Raw genomic sequence first — 16353 nt, 5'->3', positions numbered from 1 at the left:
GCTAAAGGTGGCCATACACGGGCCGATTGGCTATGAGGCAGCCTCTATGCATATTGCTAAAGGTGGCCATACACGGGCCGATTGGCTATTAGGCAGCCTTTATGCATATTACTAAAGGTGGCCATACACGGGCCGATTGGCTTTTAGGCAGCCTTTATGCATATTGCTAAAGGTGGCCATACACGGGTCGATTGGCTATTAGGCAGCCTCTATGCATATTGCTAAAGGTGGCCATACACGGGTCGATTGGCTATTAGGCAGCCTCTATGCATATTGCTAAAGGTGGCCATACACGGGCCGATTGGCTATTAGGCAGCCTCTATGCATATTTCTAAAGGTGGCCATACACGGACTGATTGGCTATTAGGCCGCCTCTATGCATATTTCTAAAGGTGGCCATACACGGACTGATTGGCTATTAGGCAGCCTCTATGCATATTGCTAAAGGTGGCCATACACGGGTCGATTGGCTATTAGGCAGCCTCTATGCATCGGGAGAAGATCCACTTGCTTGGTGACCTCTCTAAGCGAGCAGATCTTCACGTGTATGGGCACCCTAACTCATGTTGGAATCAGCCAATAAGAGAAGAGGTAAGATAATAAACATACATTTATCACAAGTTGAATAAAACTATATAAATAACTCCTAATAACGAATGCAATTCTCCTTATTCAATCCAAATATTTTTTTTTTACTGAGGACATCATTTCTGTCGGACCTCAAAGGGAAGGGTACGGCTGCTTTTAAAATTTTCACATTTCAGCTCCGGATGGCGGTGTCAGATAAGCGAAACGCATTTGAAATACTTTGGAATAACATTTTCTAATGAGACTTTTAGAGGTCAGGCCAGAAAGGAGGCTGCATTTCGGATGAGAGTTTAGTTTAAAGTGACTTCAAATAGATTTAGATTTGTGATTGGAAATATGTTCCCAGTGAAAAACACCAGTCTGAGGAGAAACAGAAAAACAGGGCTTTCCTTTTTAACTCTATATCCCAGGCCTAAAACTCAGAAAACCAATCTTTGGCTTTCAAATCTGAACCCTGAACTCAATTTATCCCAATGCTCCCACTCCCCAGTTGTGTTTGACAAAGATAATGAAAAAAAAATGCTAATGTGAAGGAGTACGGTCAAATTTCATAAAATGCCTGTAATTCCGGAAGCCGTAGAGTAATGTAATTTGTTGGCAGATAAGAGCTAGCTTGGCCCATCTTACTGTCATCCTTAAGTGCCTCAACCAGTTCAGTCCTCAAGGAAGTCATTATATTTATTCCAGTTATTCTTTACAAATGAAATAGATTTTTATACTACACATGCTCATCTCCTCTCCGTCCCTACTGTTTTTACAAAGGATTTCTCTCTAAACCCTCGTCACTGCCACATTTATAATTTGCCCAAGATATTCTTCCCCTTTGTTGTGCCATTTCCCTCACCTGCCCCTCCCAATCTTAAGGTCCCCATACACGGGCCGACTATAGCTGCCGATATCAGTCCCTTGGACCAAATCGGCAGCTAATCGGCCCGTGTATGGGCAGAACAGAGAGGCCTGGCCGACCGATATCTGGCCTGAAATTGGGCAGATCTCGATCGGCCAGGTTAGAAAATCCAGTCGGATCGGGGACCGCATCGGCTCGTTGATGCGGTCCCCGAACCGACTACCCCATAACCACAAATGTGATCCGATCGTTTGGCCCCAGCCGTAGGTGGGGATATCGGGTGAAGATCCGCTCGCTTGGCGACATCACCAAGCAAGCGGATCTTATAGTGTATGGGGACCTTAACTCAGATTCCCACTCTTCCCTTTGGTGACCTTCTCATTTCTTGTGACCTTCTTAACACCCACTCTTACAAATCTACCCTAAAACACTAAGAAACAGAGCTCTCCCAGAATCATACTGCCATTAAGGTTACACTCCTTCCTGGTTCCTTCTTCGTTCCTCTCTATAGATCTGCCCACAAGAGCTGATTTACAAATAAAACCATTCTCCCTGATTGCTGCATGCCTCTGGAATGCTTTGCCATTTTGAATCGGTCAATCTCCCACACTATAGCTGGCCATACACATACCAATAGGGTTGCCACCTGTCTGGTTTGGACCAGGACAGCCCAGTTTCGGAAGGACTGTCTGGGTCAAAACCTCCTGCCCGGTTTCCCAAATTAGGAAAACTGGGCAGGACTCACTGATCGTGTTATAGTCCTGCCCGTGACGTCAAAACACCACCTTTTCCCCGCCCCACAAAGTCACAGCCCCACCTCTGCCCCCCGTGACATCCCCCCCGCCCCCTACCTGACTAAGAAAGCCGGCAGAGGTGGCAACCCTACGTACCAACAACATCTTATGCAAAAACTTGAATAAAACTGTGCTTACTCCTATCCACATTCTACACATATCAGTTGGCAGGGCAGGTTTGAAAATGTAATTTGCTCACTAACAATGTCGGGCACATCATGGTGCATGGAGAGCTGACAGCAACTAGTTACATAGGTAAGTTGTGTTGGAAAAAGACCAAAGCAAACCCCAGCACACACAGGTCCATACCAACCTATCTAGGCATTTACTTAAATAAACTTTATATTCCACCACCATATCTGTAGATTTTAGTATTAAAATAGCCTTGGATATTTATGCACCATGTCAGACCTCAATGAATCCTAAAAAAATTAAGTACATAGGTTTGGCAATCACAGCGCTAAGGTCATTTAATACCCTTGGATGAATCCCATCCGGTCCCAGGCCGTTGTTTACTTTTACATGTTCATGTCTCTTGTAAATTTCCTCCTAAGTGACCCATGCGTCAGTAGCTATATTACTGAAATTGGGTCTGTTAAAAAGGAAGCCTGGAAGACTGTTCTCAACAACCAACTGACCCCCTGTGATAATAAGGTTGGTTAGTGCTCTTAGCAAGGCTAGGAAAGTAACCATACTGTGTGTAGCTCCTTGTAAGCTTTCTGTTGATTCAGCCCTTGGGCCAATTGGACAGAGAGCACATATAAATATTTATATCCAGTACTGATATGTAAAAGAATGCAATGCCCTTACCTGGAAGACGGTGACAATCGCCCAAAGCAAAGAATCAAAGTTCTTTCTGTCTTTGACTGTCTCTCCGGTGTCTGCAGTCCAAGTAAACTTACACCCAAACAGATGCATGCCAAGGATGCTGCATACACCAGATACCCAAGAAAGAAAATACAAGTTGGCAAACCATCAATCACAACACAACTGATATAAAACTGATGTTTTTTAAAAGTTCACAGAAGACAGGGCAACAAAACCGTGATATCAGCAAAAATATGACACTGGTACTCCTTGTTATAAGGCTTGCAATTAGATTCCACCCCTAAGGATGCTATTTCCATTTCAGAATTCTCTAAATAATTTACTAGAACTTTAAAATTGGTTTTGACTACTCTACTGTGTTTAAAAAATGATGTAGTACCTGAATATAAAGATGAAGAGCATAAGAAGCATGCAAAAGGTGGCAACGTTGTCCATCGTCTTCACCAGGACCACCAGCTGACGCCGCAGTGCTGGCATAAATCGTACCAGCTTCAGCACACGAAGGAGGCGAAATGTTCTAAGCACAGACAGACCTCCGTCCGACTGACCGATGATTTCCCACACACTGCAATATAGAGATCATTGATTGGATAAAGGCACTGCATGCATGGGAAAGACCAATGTCACAAACAGTAAAAAAGAGAGAAAGAACTTCATTGTTCTTGGTAAAGTGTGTTTGGTTTCTACATATACAGATGGAGCAAACTTTATCTAGACATTTAGCTTAGAAAGGCTCACCATGTCCATCGATGTCACTCAGAGCACAGTCTTACCTTTCTCCACTGACATGAGTGCTGTGGCCTATTGTGCTGTAGTGTGTTGTGGTGCGCAGTGTGGTGTCAAAACAAAGTTCGCTCCATCTGTATTTGAGCAGCATATTGAAACTCTACTCTACTCTAAACTTTCCAATGTTGCCATCAGACCTGCTGACAATTTTAGTTCTGTCATAGCTACTAATGATATAGCAAAGACAAAACGAAAAAACGAAGACATCTGTAGCTATTTCCCTTTCGTGCTGACTGAGAAATGTTGAATCTCCGGCGCCAGCTCTACGGTCTTTTTTATTGGATTCTACGTTTCGCGGCGCTTAAGGGGTTTAGGAGCTCTGTTTTAAATCGCAGCCGAATGTCTACAGGACATTTAATATGCTTCAAGTGAATTATTGCTAATGAAGTCGCCTGGATACTTGAAATGGTGCAATGTGCTCAGGCCTCTGGATCCCCCAAGGGCTTACCATTGTGATTGCACCTATTAAAGTCAGACATCTATCCAGGCTCAGAGAGTAAAATAAACACGTCGTATTAGAGAAAAATGCTGAGCCTGACTTGCCCTAAGCTGCTGAGTGTAGATTACATCAAGCGATGGAGGGGACATCCCCGAGGCTTGGTCATGCCCGAGTTGGCACGCGACAGAGCTCCTAACAATGACACATTGATTACACGAAGATGCAACAGACAATTTCTACTCCGTAGAGCTCGGTGAGATTTGCTTTAACCTGCAACAAGCAAATCAATTCAAAAAGCCAATTTCTTTCAAAGTTCTACTTAATTAAATAAACTTTGAATAGCCATCTGGTGTGGCCACGGAAAAATGAGTATTGACTTTCCTCTCAGTTTCCAATCTTGTTAAGAGTGGGAAAGGGATCTGTGGTCGGACCTTGAAGACGGAAAGGTTAGGAAAACGTCCAACTGCGGCGATTCGACTTATTCTTCCTGTCACTCTCCTTCGTCTCACATGTAATGGCATTAAATTATACCACTTAAATCTACTTGCTCTCAATGTAACATTCCCAGAGCCGCGAGTCCTGCTAACTCACCGGATACAGATATCAGAAAGGCAGCAATACGGAGAGCACTTCATTGTAAGAGTAGGATTATGACAGTCCATTCCATTGTAGACTGTAAGAGTGTAATGACTTAAAGAGCCAGCCAGAGGGTCCAGAGAGGGACAACTAAGCTGGTAAAGGGTAGGGAAAGTCTCAGTTATGAAGAAAGACTGGCCAAGTTGGGTTTGTTTACACTGGAGAAGAGGCGCTTAAGGGGGGACATGATAACTATGTATAAATATATAAGGGGATCATATAATAACCTCTCTAATGTTTTATTTACCAGTAGGTCCTTCCAACGGACACGAGGGCACCCACTCCGTTTAGAAGAAGGGAGGTTCCTTTAAGTTCGGAAAGGATTTTTTACTGTCACTTTGTGAAATTCCCTCCCTAAACCAGTCGTACTGGCTGATATATTATATAGCTTTAAGAAGGGGCTGGATGGCTGTTCAGTAAGTGAGGGAATACAGGGTTATGGGAGATAGCTCTTAGTACAAGTTGATCCAGAGACTGGTCCGATTGCCATCTTGGAGTCAGGAAGGAATTTTTTCCCAAATTAGAGAGGCTTCAGATGGGGTTTTTTGCCTTCCTCTGGAATAACTAGCAGTTAGGCAGGTTATATATAGGCATTATGGTTGAACGTGATGGACGTACGTCTTTTTTCAACCTAACTTACTGTTACTATGTTAATATTTCATTTTTAAAAATTGTCCTTTGTCTAATGAAGATCGCTGCTGTCATGTTTCCAGGAGTTGGGGACCATGATTGGTTGTGGCTATGGAATGCTTGAGTCCTTCAAACACTTCCATTATATCAAAATGCATTCATCAATAAGTGGGATGCTATTAGCAATTTTGTCACCATAATTTAATCTATCAGGACAGGACGTCCATATGTAAGGGGAACTTGCCAATCAAATCAGTGGAGTGATGCGTTAATATGAGACAAGAGCCAATGGGGATTTTTTCTACCTACTCTCATTAACTCCAGTGTTTAGGAAAATTTCAATACCCTATATAAGTCCTGCTGGGGTCTCCATCTGAGGGCTGAAAAAATACATACATGAGCGATGTCCATCCTGCAAGCCCACCAGCTTGACTATCAAACTGTTCACAAATAGACTATGTTTTCAACCCATTCTTGAATATCAGGCTACTAAGGAATAATGAACAAGAATGTATCTGGTAAGCACACACTTATCAATTATCAATAATCACTCACCTGATGACGACAATGATCCCATCAAAGATGTTGTATGGATTCTTGATGTATTGAAAGATCCCAAAGGCCAAGAGTTTCAGCAGCATCTCCAGCGCAAACATGCTTGTAAACACAATATTGCTGATTTCCAAGGCGTTAGTCAGTTCTTCTGGCTGGAAAACACATGTCATTGGTTAGTGTGAGCCTCCCCCAATATACAGAAATGGTAAGCATCAACTGTCATCTGTAACCTAACCATTATGTCTGACACTGGAACAAAAGGGTAATATATGCAATTTTCATTAGACATATTCAGCTTCATTAGTATATAATATATAAACAATAAATCCCCCCCTAACTGCCCTTCAGGCTGGGCCCCCTTAGCCCATAACAAGGTTACAGATATATAGAAACATTGGGGTAACAGTCACCCTGCTATAGTTCCAGGGGTACCCAGGGCACAAATAAGCACTCACCCCAAATCCCCCCCTAACTGGCCTTCAGGCTGGGCCCCCTTAGCCCATAACAAGGTTACAGATATATAGAAACATTGGGGTAACAGTCACCCTGCTATAGTTCCAGGGGTACCCAGGGCACAAATAAGCACTCACCCCAAATCCCCCCCTAACTGGCCTTCAGGCTGGGCCCCCTTAGCCCATAACAAGGTTACAGATATATAGAAACATTGGGGTAACAGTCACCCTGCTATAGTTCCAGGGGTACCCAGGGTACAAATAAGCTCTCACCCCAAATCTCCCCCCTAACTGGCCTTCAGGCTGGGCCCCCTTAGCCCATAACAAGGTCACAGATATATAGAAACATTGGGGTAACAGTCACCCTGCTATAGTTCCAGGGGTACCCAGGGCACAAATAAGCACTCACCCCAAATCCCACCCTAACTGGCCTTCAGGCTGGGCCCCCTTAGCCCATAACAAGGTTACAGATATATAGAAACATTGGGGTAACAGTCACCCTGCTATAGTTCCAGGGGTACCCAGGGCACAAATAAGCACTCACCCCAAATCCCCCCCCTAACTGGCCTTCAGGCTGGGCCCCCTTAGCTCATAACAAGGTTACAGATATATAGAAACATTGGGGTAACAGTCACCCTGCTATAGTTCCAGGGGTACCCAGGGTACAAATAAGCTCTCACCCCAAATCTCCCCTAACTGGCCTTCAGGCTGGGCCCCCTTAGCCCATAACAAGGTTACAGATATATAGAAACATTGGGGGTAACAGTCACCCTGCTATAGTTCCAGGGGTACCCAGGGCACAAATAAGCACTCACCCCAAATCCCCCCCTAACTGGCCTTCAGGCTGGGCCCCCTTAGCCCATAACAAGGTTACAGATATATAGAAACATTGGGGTAACAGTCACCCTGCTATAGTTCCAGGGGTACCCAGGGCACAAATAAGCACTCACCCCAAATCCCCCCCTAACTGGCCTTCAGGCTGGGCCCCCTTAGCCCATAACAAGGTTACAGATATATAGAAACATTGGGGTAACAGTCACCCTGCTATAGTTCCAGGGGTACCCAGGGCACAAATAAGCACTCACCCCAAATCTCCCCCTAACTGGCCTTCAGGCTGGGCCCCCTTAGCCCATAACAAGGTTACAGATATACAGAAACATTGGGGTAACAGTCACCCTGCTATAGTTCCAGGGGTACCCAGGGTACAAATAAGCACTCACCCCAAATCCCCCCCCTAACTGGCCTTCAGGCTGGGCCCCCTTAGCCCATAACAAGGTTACAGATATATAGAAACATTGGGGTAACAGTCACCCTGCTATAGTTCCAGGGGTACCCAGGGCACAAATAAGCACTCACCCCAAATCCCCCCCTAACTTGCCTTCAGGCTGGGCCCCCTTAGTCCATAACAAGGCTAGAACCGTAACAAGATGACCCATATATACTATATATTTTGTGTTGAGTTTGTGTAATGCAACTAAAAGAAGTAACTTTCATTCCTACACCCCCGGTGCTGTGATAAAGTGCACATTTAGTAGAACCCATCCACCCTTTTGGCACGGAGTAACATTTCTTTATGATCTGATTATTCAACTCTTTTCAGTGTGAAACATGGCTTCCATCAAGGAGTGAAATCTGTTGGCGTGTGAAGGAGCTAATTAGAAGATCAGTCATTTGGCAGAGAGTCAGTGAGCTTCTCTCATTATGGATGGCCTGGTACAGAACATGTGACGAGAGCACCTCGTGGCCGGGGGCCACAGCAGTCACCATTAATAATGCATTGATGATATCCGCCTCGGGCATGTCTTCTAGTAGGTTTTCAGCTTAGCGAAAATTGTCTGCATAGAGCAGAGTTCCAGTATGGGTATGTATATATATTATGTATTATGTTTAGAATCCAAAAGGAGAGATACTGCTCCCTTTTAAGACACGGACTAGTCCATGGCAGGGAAGTGAGACGTGCAATGGAAACTTGCATGGTATAATGTGTGTGCAGACAGTCCCCTAGGAACACTCGGCCACCTTCATTGCAGAATTTATGGGTCTCTTTCTACGGGCCAAAATTTGGAGCAAAGAGAATATTGTTATTACAGTCACTTTGAAATTAGTCCTTGATTATCCAGTGCAACCAATTAGAATTCACCCCAAATTTAACCCTAAATGTCCTTCAGGCTGATACCTCCCACAGATCTTTATGCTTCACATAATCAACAATGTGATTGGCCAAGTGACTGATGGGTAACTTGGCCAATCAAGCAGGGACCTGTAATACTGACTGTTTACACCCCTATTGGTTGGGGGCATACATTTTGCAGTAAACCCTTGACAATTCTGCTCCCCCCGTCAAACTGCCCGGGGGTGGAGGGTATGAGTAATATACAGTTTAAACAAATAAACCGTGGAACAATAGTAAGTCCCTAACATTGATGAATAGCACATCTCTATCATTTGACTGCGCAAAGACCTTTCTAACCACACGTAAACCCTCTATGATCAACGCTAAACTAAACAGCAAATTCATATTTAAATAGTGTAACTGATCAAAGTGCTTCAGTCTTATGACTAAGCCGCGGACTCACCATATCTGGCCCGGTATTAATCCATTATTTATACTGCAGAACACGCTGTTTACTTGTTCAGCATATGGAACGCATTTAGTAAATTTATTATTAACAGATCACTGAACGAATCTGTTTGATAAATTAGTACTGCTCTGATTATCTGGGGGAATTTACATGGTGGGAATAGAAAGCATGGCAACTCTGTGGCCCTATAACTTTGCTCTACCAGGGCCCAAACAACCAAAAAAGTTGCATTTCAGCAACATCGGAAGAACTATAGGTGGAATTTCAGGGTTAAGGTGGCCATACACCTTCAGATTCATCGCCAAGCGAGCGGATCTTCTCCCAATATCCCCCACCTACGGGTGGGCGATATCGGGAGAATCCAGGCTAATTCGATCGTTTGGCCCTGGGGCCAAACAACGACGGTTATAGGCAAAGTCGGTTCGGCCCGGACAGGTTAAAAAATCTAGTCGGATCGGGGACCGCATCGTCCCCGATCCGACTAGATTTTTTAACCTGCCCTATCGATATCTGGCCAATTTTAGGCCAGATATCGGTCAGGCAGGCCCGTCGGTAGTCCCCATACATGGCCGATTAGCTGCCGAATCAGTCTAAGGGACCGATATCGCCAGCTAGAATCGTCCCGTGTGTGGGGACCTTTAGACTGGGCCTCCTTGGCCCACCAGAGAACATAACCTAACATCTAGGGACCCCTCTATGCATTCTCTGGGTGCTATAACTATGGCTAAACTGGCTTTGTAGTTCTAGATGGCAGAGGCTGGGTTATGTTTGTACTGAAGCCATTTATCCTTAATCTCAGTCTCCGGGCACATTAGAATCAGACCCACGGAATGGCATTAAATACATGGGCATCTCCTGGGAAATATTCTGCTACATACAGGTTTTATTCGGCTCGCTATCTATAATTGGGAATTTCTAGCTGAGATAAAATCCGTGCATTGATAATTTACAAGGCCTGTACATATTACGGGAAGCGCCATAATTGAAAGGTCTCTTTTATCTTAAATATGAAATGAGTGTTTGGCCTAGGAATCATAAAAAAGGGTTAGCGGGGAATTCTAGCGTGTAAAGTCAAGTAGGAACCCTACAGAAATACTGTAATGCTTTATATCCGAAATGTCCAAGTCATGTAGGTTTTTGAAGGACAAATTCCACCTTCATTTGTTGTGGGGACAACAGAATGACAATCATAATAATAATACTGACAAACTTTGGTTGCTGGTTTTAGAAGATGGACAGACACAAGATTAAGCGTAGAATACACGAGACTGAGACAAGACCAACACCACCAAAATTTAGTCTTGAGAGCTCCCCCTGCTTGTAGGGAGCAGCACTGGGCACTTCCAAGTCAAAGTTAATGGAGGAGTGCTTACCTTTCCAGCGCTGGAGAGGGTCCAGGGGGGGACAATAGTGCTTTCTGCACTACAAGAGTTGAATTTCTCTTTAATAACTGGAAATGTGTCTCATAAAGTCAACAGGAGTGTCTTTTGAGGCCTGCAGCCTTAGAGAAGTTTGTCACGGTGCCTTATGGCAGGAGCGCCCCTGAGCATGTGGTGCACCCAAGGCACACATAGGGTTCCCATGTGGCCAGTATTTAATGGCAATCTAGTTGCTGGTAAATTTTCAATACCCTTAATAGCCCTAGTCTGCCCCGACCCTCCCGCAAACTACCCCAGTGTGCCGAGATCTTACCTTATTTCTTCCTGGATAAGCCCCATTGCTCTCCTTCCAGCAGCCACAATTTTGCATCATCATCCTGCCCCTTTTACATCATCACCCTGTCCCCTTTAGTGCCCCAACTCTTTGGAATGGTGGCAACCCTAGGCACAACCCCTGTCCTGGATCTCCTCGCATTGCCACTCTTTTAGTTGGGTGTACTAGCGCCCCCCTCTGTTGTACCCTAGGCACGTGCCTCTTCTGTTTACCCCTAGTTCTGGCCCCCTTCTGACATATCAGAGAAGAGCAAAATAACTTCAAGCCAATTACCGCCTGTGACGGCACCGAGCCGTGAGTTCCCAGACATAGGGCAGGACCCAAAACAAACAGTTGGTATAACAGGATGAGGCATTTATTGGAGAACGGCAAATAGACATTCACATGTTCCCATCAGCAAGTAAATGGTAGCCAGCCTGCGCTCTTGTTCCTAGGATGTGCCAGGAATGGAACTATTGGGCACTGGGTGCTTATATTCAGCTGCATTGGCTTGGGCAGCTGGGCAGTCTCTTCCTTATGGCAGGGCACAGCCTTGACTGTACCTCTGATCTTCTGTACAAAGACTAACAAATTGTTGGAAACCATCTTTGTAAGCCAGAAAGGGAGCAGCCCCTGTCGTAAATGCTGAACAGGGTTTGGTTCCTTCTGCCAACCCAAAGGCAGCTTCCAGAGGGGCCAATCACAGCTAATACCACTGGGCCAATGAGCTGCTGTTTAGTGAGCATGCCCAGTTCAGTCTATTGCATTACCCCGACAGAACACAACTCTCACAAGGGGGTAACTATGTGCATTCTGTTACAGGGGGGGTCTGGCTTGGTGTGCCCTCACAGTAGGGGGCAATTACCTTGGAAGGACCAGACAGAGCCGGCTGGCTACACACAATATACACTTAGATCAAAGATGATCCTACACATAGGGGGTACATTTAACCATAACCAGAATATTCCATGTTTTCCCTCCAACTCAGAATAGTTATTTTATCACACCGCCGGCATGTACTACGGCATTACCAAACCAACATTCTCAGCGCCATAAAACATTAGTCACATTTTTAAAAACTGTGTTGTTTTTACTGGAAATATGTTCCTATTTAGGAGAATATCCCCAGTATTGATCCCTACAGTCCCACTCAGATCTGCAAATCTAGCGCGGTGTCACTTAGCAAGGAAAAAGCAGGCAATAAAAGGAAAATATATACATGAAGCGCGCCGGCACTTTAGTAATGGCATCTGCAGGATTCCTCCCGCCGCGTGTCGCCTTCCTTTTAATTAAAGGCATCTCTTCAATTAAAGCGATAAGGCTGTCATTTGAACGTCTAGATAACCTTCCCTTCTCCCACACCCGCTCCCCACTTTCTCCAATCCATTTCATCACTCCAAAAAGCTGCATTTTCATGTACAAAGACATAAAGGCATAGTGCAGACAAAGATAAAACCGGCAGCGGGGCAATGTGACCGGGGGAGGGGGGGGGGGGGATTCATGTCTTATGTAATAAGAAAAGTTTACGGAAAGAGGAAAAATAATGGTTAAGGAAAAATAGATATAAAAATAGAAATTGTATAAATATAATATCATGATGTTTACTCTGTATAAACAGTTTATTGTATAGGGCAGCGGTGGGCAGCCTAAGGCACATGGGAATGGGAACTATCGCTCTATATCAGGCCCAGACTGGGATACAAAATAGGCCCTGGCATTTCAAGTACACAGAGGCCCAAACAGCCCCCCCCCAGCCCAATAAATAGTGACTGTCTATGGCATCTTACAGCAGCCCCTCTGGTATTTGCCAATAGCCACAGACTGTTTGGGCGTCTCTCGCCGGGCAGGGAGCAGGCAGTGACGTCACAGGTGCGGGGAAGAAGCAGGGCCACAACATCACTGGGCGGGGCTATAACACGGCAATTGCTGACTGGCTGATCGCCATGTCAATCTCAGTGAGTCCTTTCCAAATTTTGAAAACTGGGCAGGAGGTATTGACCCGGACAGCCCTTTCCGAAAACCGGGCTGTCTGGGTCAAAACCGGACAACCCTACTGTCTACACACAGAATGAGTAACTACAGATGCTCCCTCCCTGGACAGGCAAAGGGAATAAGGTAGCCACCTGTCCGGTTTTGAACCAGACAGCCCGGTTGTTTTGGTAGGGCTGTCCAGGTCAAAACTATCTTGGCCAATTGCAGAGTCATAGCCCCGCCTCCACGATGTGGTGGGCCGCCCCTTTGATGTCACACCCCACCTCCGTGATGTCACACCCTGCCCAGAGATCCCGGGCAGGAGAGGTGGCAACCCTAAAAGGGAATGGTATATATAGAATGAGTAAGAACAGATTTAACCTGCCCAGACAGAGGATAAGGTGCATATGACTTGGGTAATCACATATATATTATAGAAACCATGTACCCTACCCAAACAGAGGACGAGGTGAGTGGGGCATAAAGAATTAGTAGCCATAGATGTATTTGGACCAGATGTACCTTGCCCAGAGGGATGGCAAAGTGAGTAGTACGCTCAGATTAGTACCCACAGATGTACCCTACACAGAGGGATGGCAAAGTGAGTAGTACGCTCAGATTAGTACCCACAGATGTACCCTGCCCAGAGGGATGGCAAAGTGAGTGGTATGCTCAGATTAGTACCCACAGATGTACCCTACCCAGAGGGATGGCAAAGTGAGTGGTACGCTCAGATTAGTACCCACAGATGTACCCTGCCCAGAGGGATGGCAAAGTGAGTGGTATGCTCAGATTAGTACCCACAGATGTACCCTACCCAGAGGGATGGCAAAGTGAGTGGTATGCTCAGATTAGTACCCACAGATGTACCCTACCCAGAGGGATGGCAAAGTGAGTGGGGCATAAAGAATTAGTAGCCATAGATGTATTTGGACCAGATACAGGACATGTTATATATACAGAATGCATAACCATAGATGTCCCCTGCCCAGAGGGATGGCAAAGTGAGTGGTACGCTCAGATTAGTACCCACAGATATACCCTACCCAGAGGGATGGCAAAGTGAGTGGGGCATAAATAATTAGTAGCCATAGATGTATTTGGACCAGATACAGGACATGTTATATATACAGAATGCATAACCATAGATGTACCCTGCCCAGAGGGATGGCAAAGTAAGTGGCACGCTCAGATTAGTAACCACAGATATACCCTGCCCAGGGGCATGGCAAAGCGAAGGGGCTGAGCCTCCCTAACCCCCCCCTGCAGGGTCCCCCACCTGATGCCCTCCCCTGAGCAAGCGTAACTGAATGCGTCAGGGGAGGAACGTTGTGCCAGGGGAGTGCCGGCAAGGGTCGGGTCTTTTCCCGGTGTCCCGGCGGGCCAGTCCGACCCTGGGTACGCTCAGATTAGTAACCACAGATGTACCCTGCCCAGAGGGATGGCAAAGTGAGTAGTACGCTCAGATTAGTACCCACAGATGTACCCTGCCCAGAGGGATGGCAAAGTGAGTAGTACGCTCAGATTAGTACCCACAGATGTACCCTACCCAGAGGGATGGCAAAGTGAGTGGTACGCTCAGATTAGTACCCACAGATGTACCCTGCCCAGAGGGATGGCAAAGTGAGTAGTACGCTCAGATTAGTACCCACAGATGTACCCTGCCCAGAGGGATGGCAAAGTGAGTAGTACGCTCAAATTAGTACCCACAGATGTACCCTACCCAGAGGGATGGCAAAGTGAGTGGTACGCTCAGATTAGTACCCACAGATGTACCCTGCCCAGAGGGATGGCAAAGTGAGTAGTACGCTCAGATTAGTACCCACAGATGTACCCTGCCCAGAGGGATGGCAAAGTGAGTGGTACGCTCAGATTAGTACCCACAGATGTACCCTACCCAGAGGGATGGCAAAGTGAGTAGTACGCTCAGATTAGTACCCACAGATGTACCCTGCCCAGAGGGATGGCATAGTGAGTGGTACGCTCAGATTAGTAACCACAGATGTACCCTGCCCAGAGGGATGGCATAGTGAGTGGTACGCTCAGATTAGTAACCACAGATGTACCCTACCCAGAGGGATGGCAAGGCACCTAAAGAATAAGTAAGTGCAGATATTCCCTGCACATATAACTGCAAACCTTCCTCCGCAGCAGCTTCTGTGCTCTTCGCATTGGGTCCCACGTTCCACTTTCCTGATGCCCCATTTCCTTCCCTGGCACATCCCAGCATGATTTTCTACATCGTTCCCTTTGTCACGCTAAATAATTCAGCCGTGTCGCTGACTGATGGACCCATTCAGCGCTTTTCCATATCTGTTAGATCTGGCACGTTGCTTTTGAAACTCCCTTTCAGATGTCGGTTACAATAGCAACCTATTGGTAATTAGCTGGGAAATTAATATGGATAACACACAGAATCCATTCTTTATTGAGAGTCTGTTACTTTGAAATCTGTCCTTTATTGAGTTTTTATTGTTTTTCTCTACCTTAGAATTAACGACTAAATACCAAATACCGAAAAAATGAAAGTACGTCGGAATGCCGATAAAATACTTTCCAATACTGATTATGAAATACGGACACTTATAGGGCTGCTCAGCTTTGAGTTAACTTTTAGGATGACGTAGAGAGTAATAATTTGAGACAATTTGCAATTGGTCTTCATTTTTTATTATTTGTGGGGTTTTTTTATTAATTATTTCACTTTTCGTTCAGCAACTCTCCAGTTTGGCATTTCAGCACTTATCCGGTTTCTAAGGTTCAAATTACCTTAGCGACCAGGGAGTGGTTTGAATGGGAGACTGTTATATGAATAGGAGAGGACCTAAATAGAAAAATAAGTAATAATAAGTAACAGCAACATTGTAGCCCCAAGGAGCGATCGTTTTTCGGCTCCTGGGGTCAGTGACCGTTTGAAAGTCGTAACGAGTCAAAAGAAAGCGGCAAATAATTAAAAAACTATAACAAATAAATAATGAAGACCAAATGAAAAGTTGCTTAGACTTGGCTGTTCTATGACATACTAAAAGTGAACCACCCCCTTAAGCTCCGCCCCAATCTAAACAAACCATGATCAGTTATGCAGTAAAATGGCCAAAATCATGTAGTGCTTTTTTCTCTCTATATTGCCCAATTTTGTATATTGTATACATACAGAGTATATGGTGAGTTAATCCTTAAGCTCAGGTAAGTGACAGCAGCACAGAGAATGTGCTGGGAATCAGCAGAAAAGAAGATGGAGGGCTACTGGGGGCATCTTCAGGAACACAGATCTTCCCTGCTAAAGGGCTGTAAATTTGTTTGGACAGGTACAAAAGCCCAGAACAATTATTTGTTTAGCTTTGATTTTTTTTTTTACAACTGACTGTCAGCCTATAGTATCAACACTGCCCCCCACAGATCCTAGATGCAAAGTGCAGCCCTAGGATCAGCATCACTAGATAGGCCAATAGAAATAGACCCTAGCTCAGGGGTCGGGAACCTTTTTGGCTGAATGAGCCATAAACACCACATATTTTAAAATGTAATTCTGCGAGAGCCATACAATGGCCAA

General features: G+C 45.3%; 1 protein-coding gene across 3 annotated transcripts in view; it reads right to left on the bottom strand.

The window, feature by feature from the left end:
- The window catches only part of cacna1h (calcium channel, voltage-dependent, T type, alpha 1H subunit), a 312629-nt gene that overhangs the window by 48351 nt on the left and 247925 nt on the right, over positions 1–16353 (bottom strand). For all 3 annotated transcript variants that reach the window (XM_031892923.1, XM_031892925.1, XM_031892924.1), the window contains exons 11-13: positions 6104–6255; positions 3437–3622; positions 3040–3157 (exon numbers count right to left, since the gene is read on the bottom strand). In XM_031892923.1, coding sequence (XP_031748783.1) covers positions 3040–3157; positions 3437–3622; positions 6104–6255 — 456 coding nt within the window. The remainder of the gene's footprint in view (positions 1–3039; positions 3158–3436; positions 3623–6103; positions 6256–16353) is intronic.

Source organism: Xenopus tropicalis, chromosome 9 (genome assembly GCF_000004195.4).
Source record: "Xenopus tropicalis strain Nigerian chromosome 9, UCB_Xtro_10.0, whole genome shotgun sequence".
Classification (NCBI taxonomy): Eukaryota; Metazoa; Chordata; class Amphibia; order Anura; family Pipidae; genus Xenopus; species Xenopus tropicalis.
The sequence above is the reverse complement of the archived record's forward strand: the minus strand, read 5'-3'. Positions and strand labels throughout refer to the sequence as shown.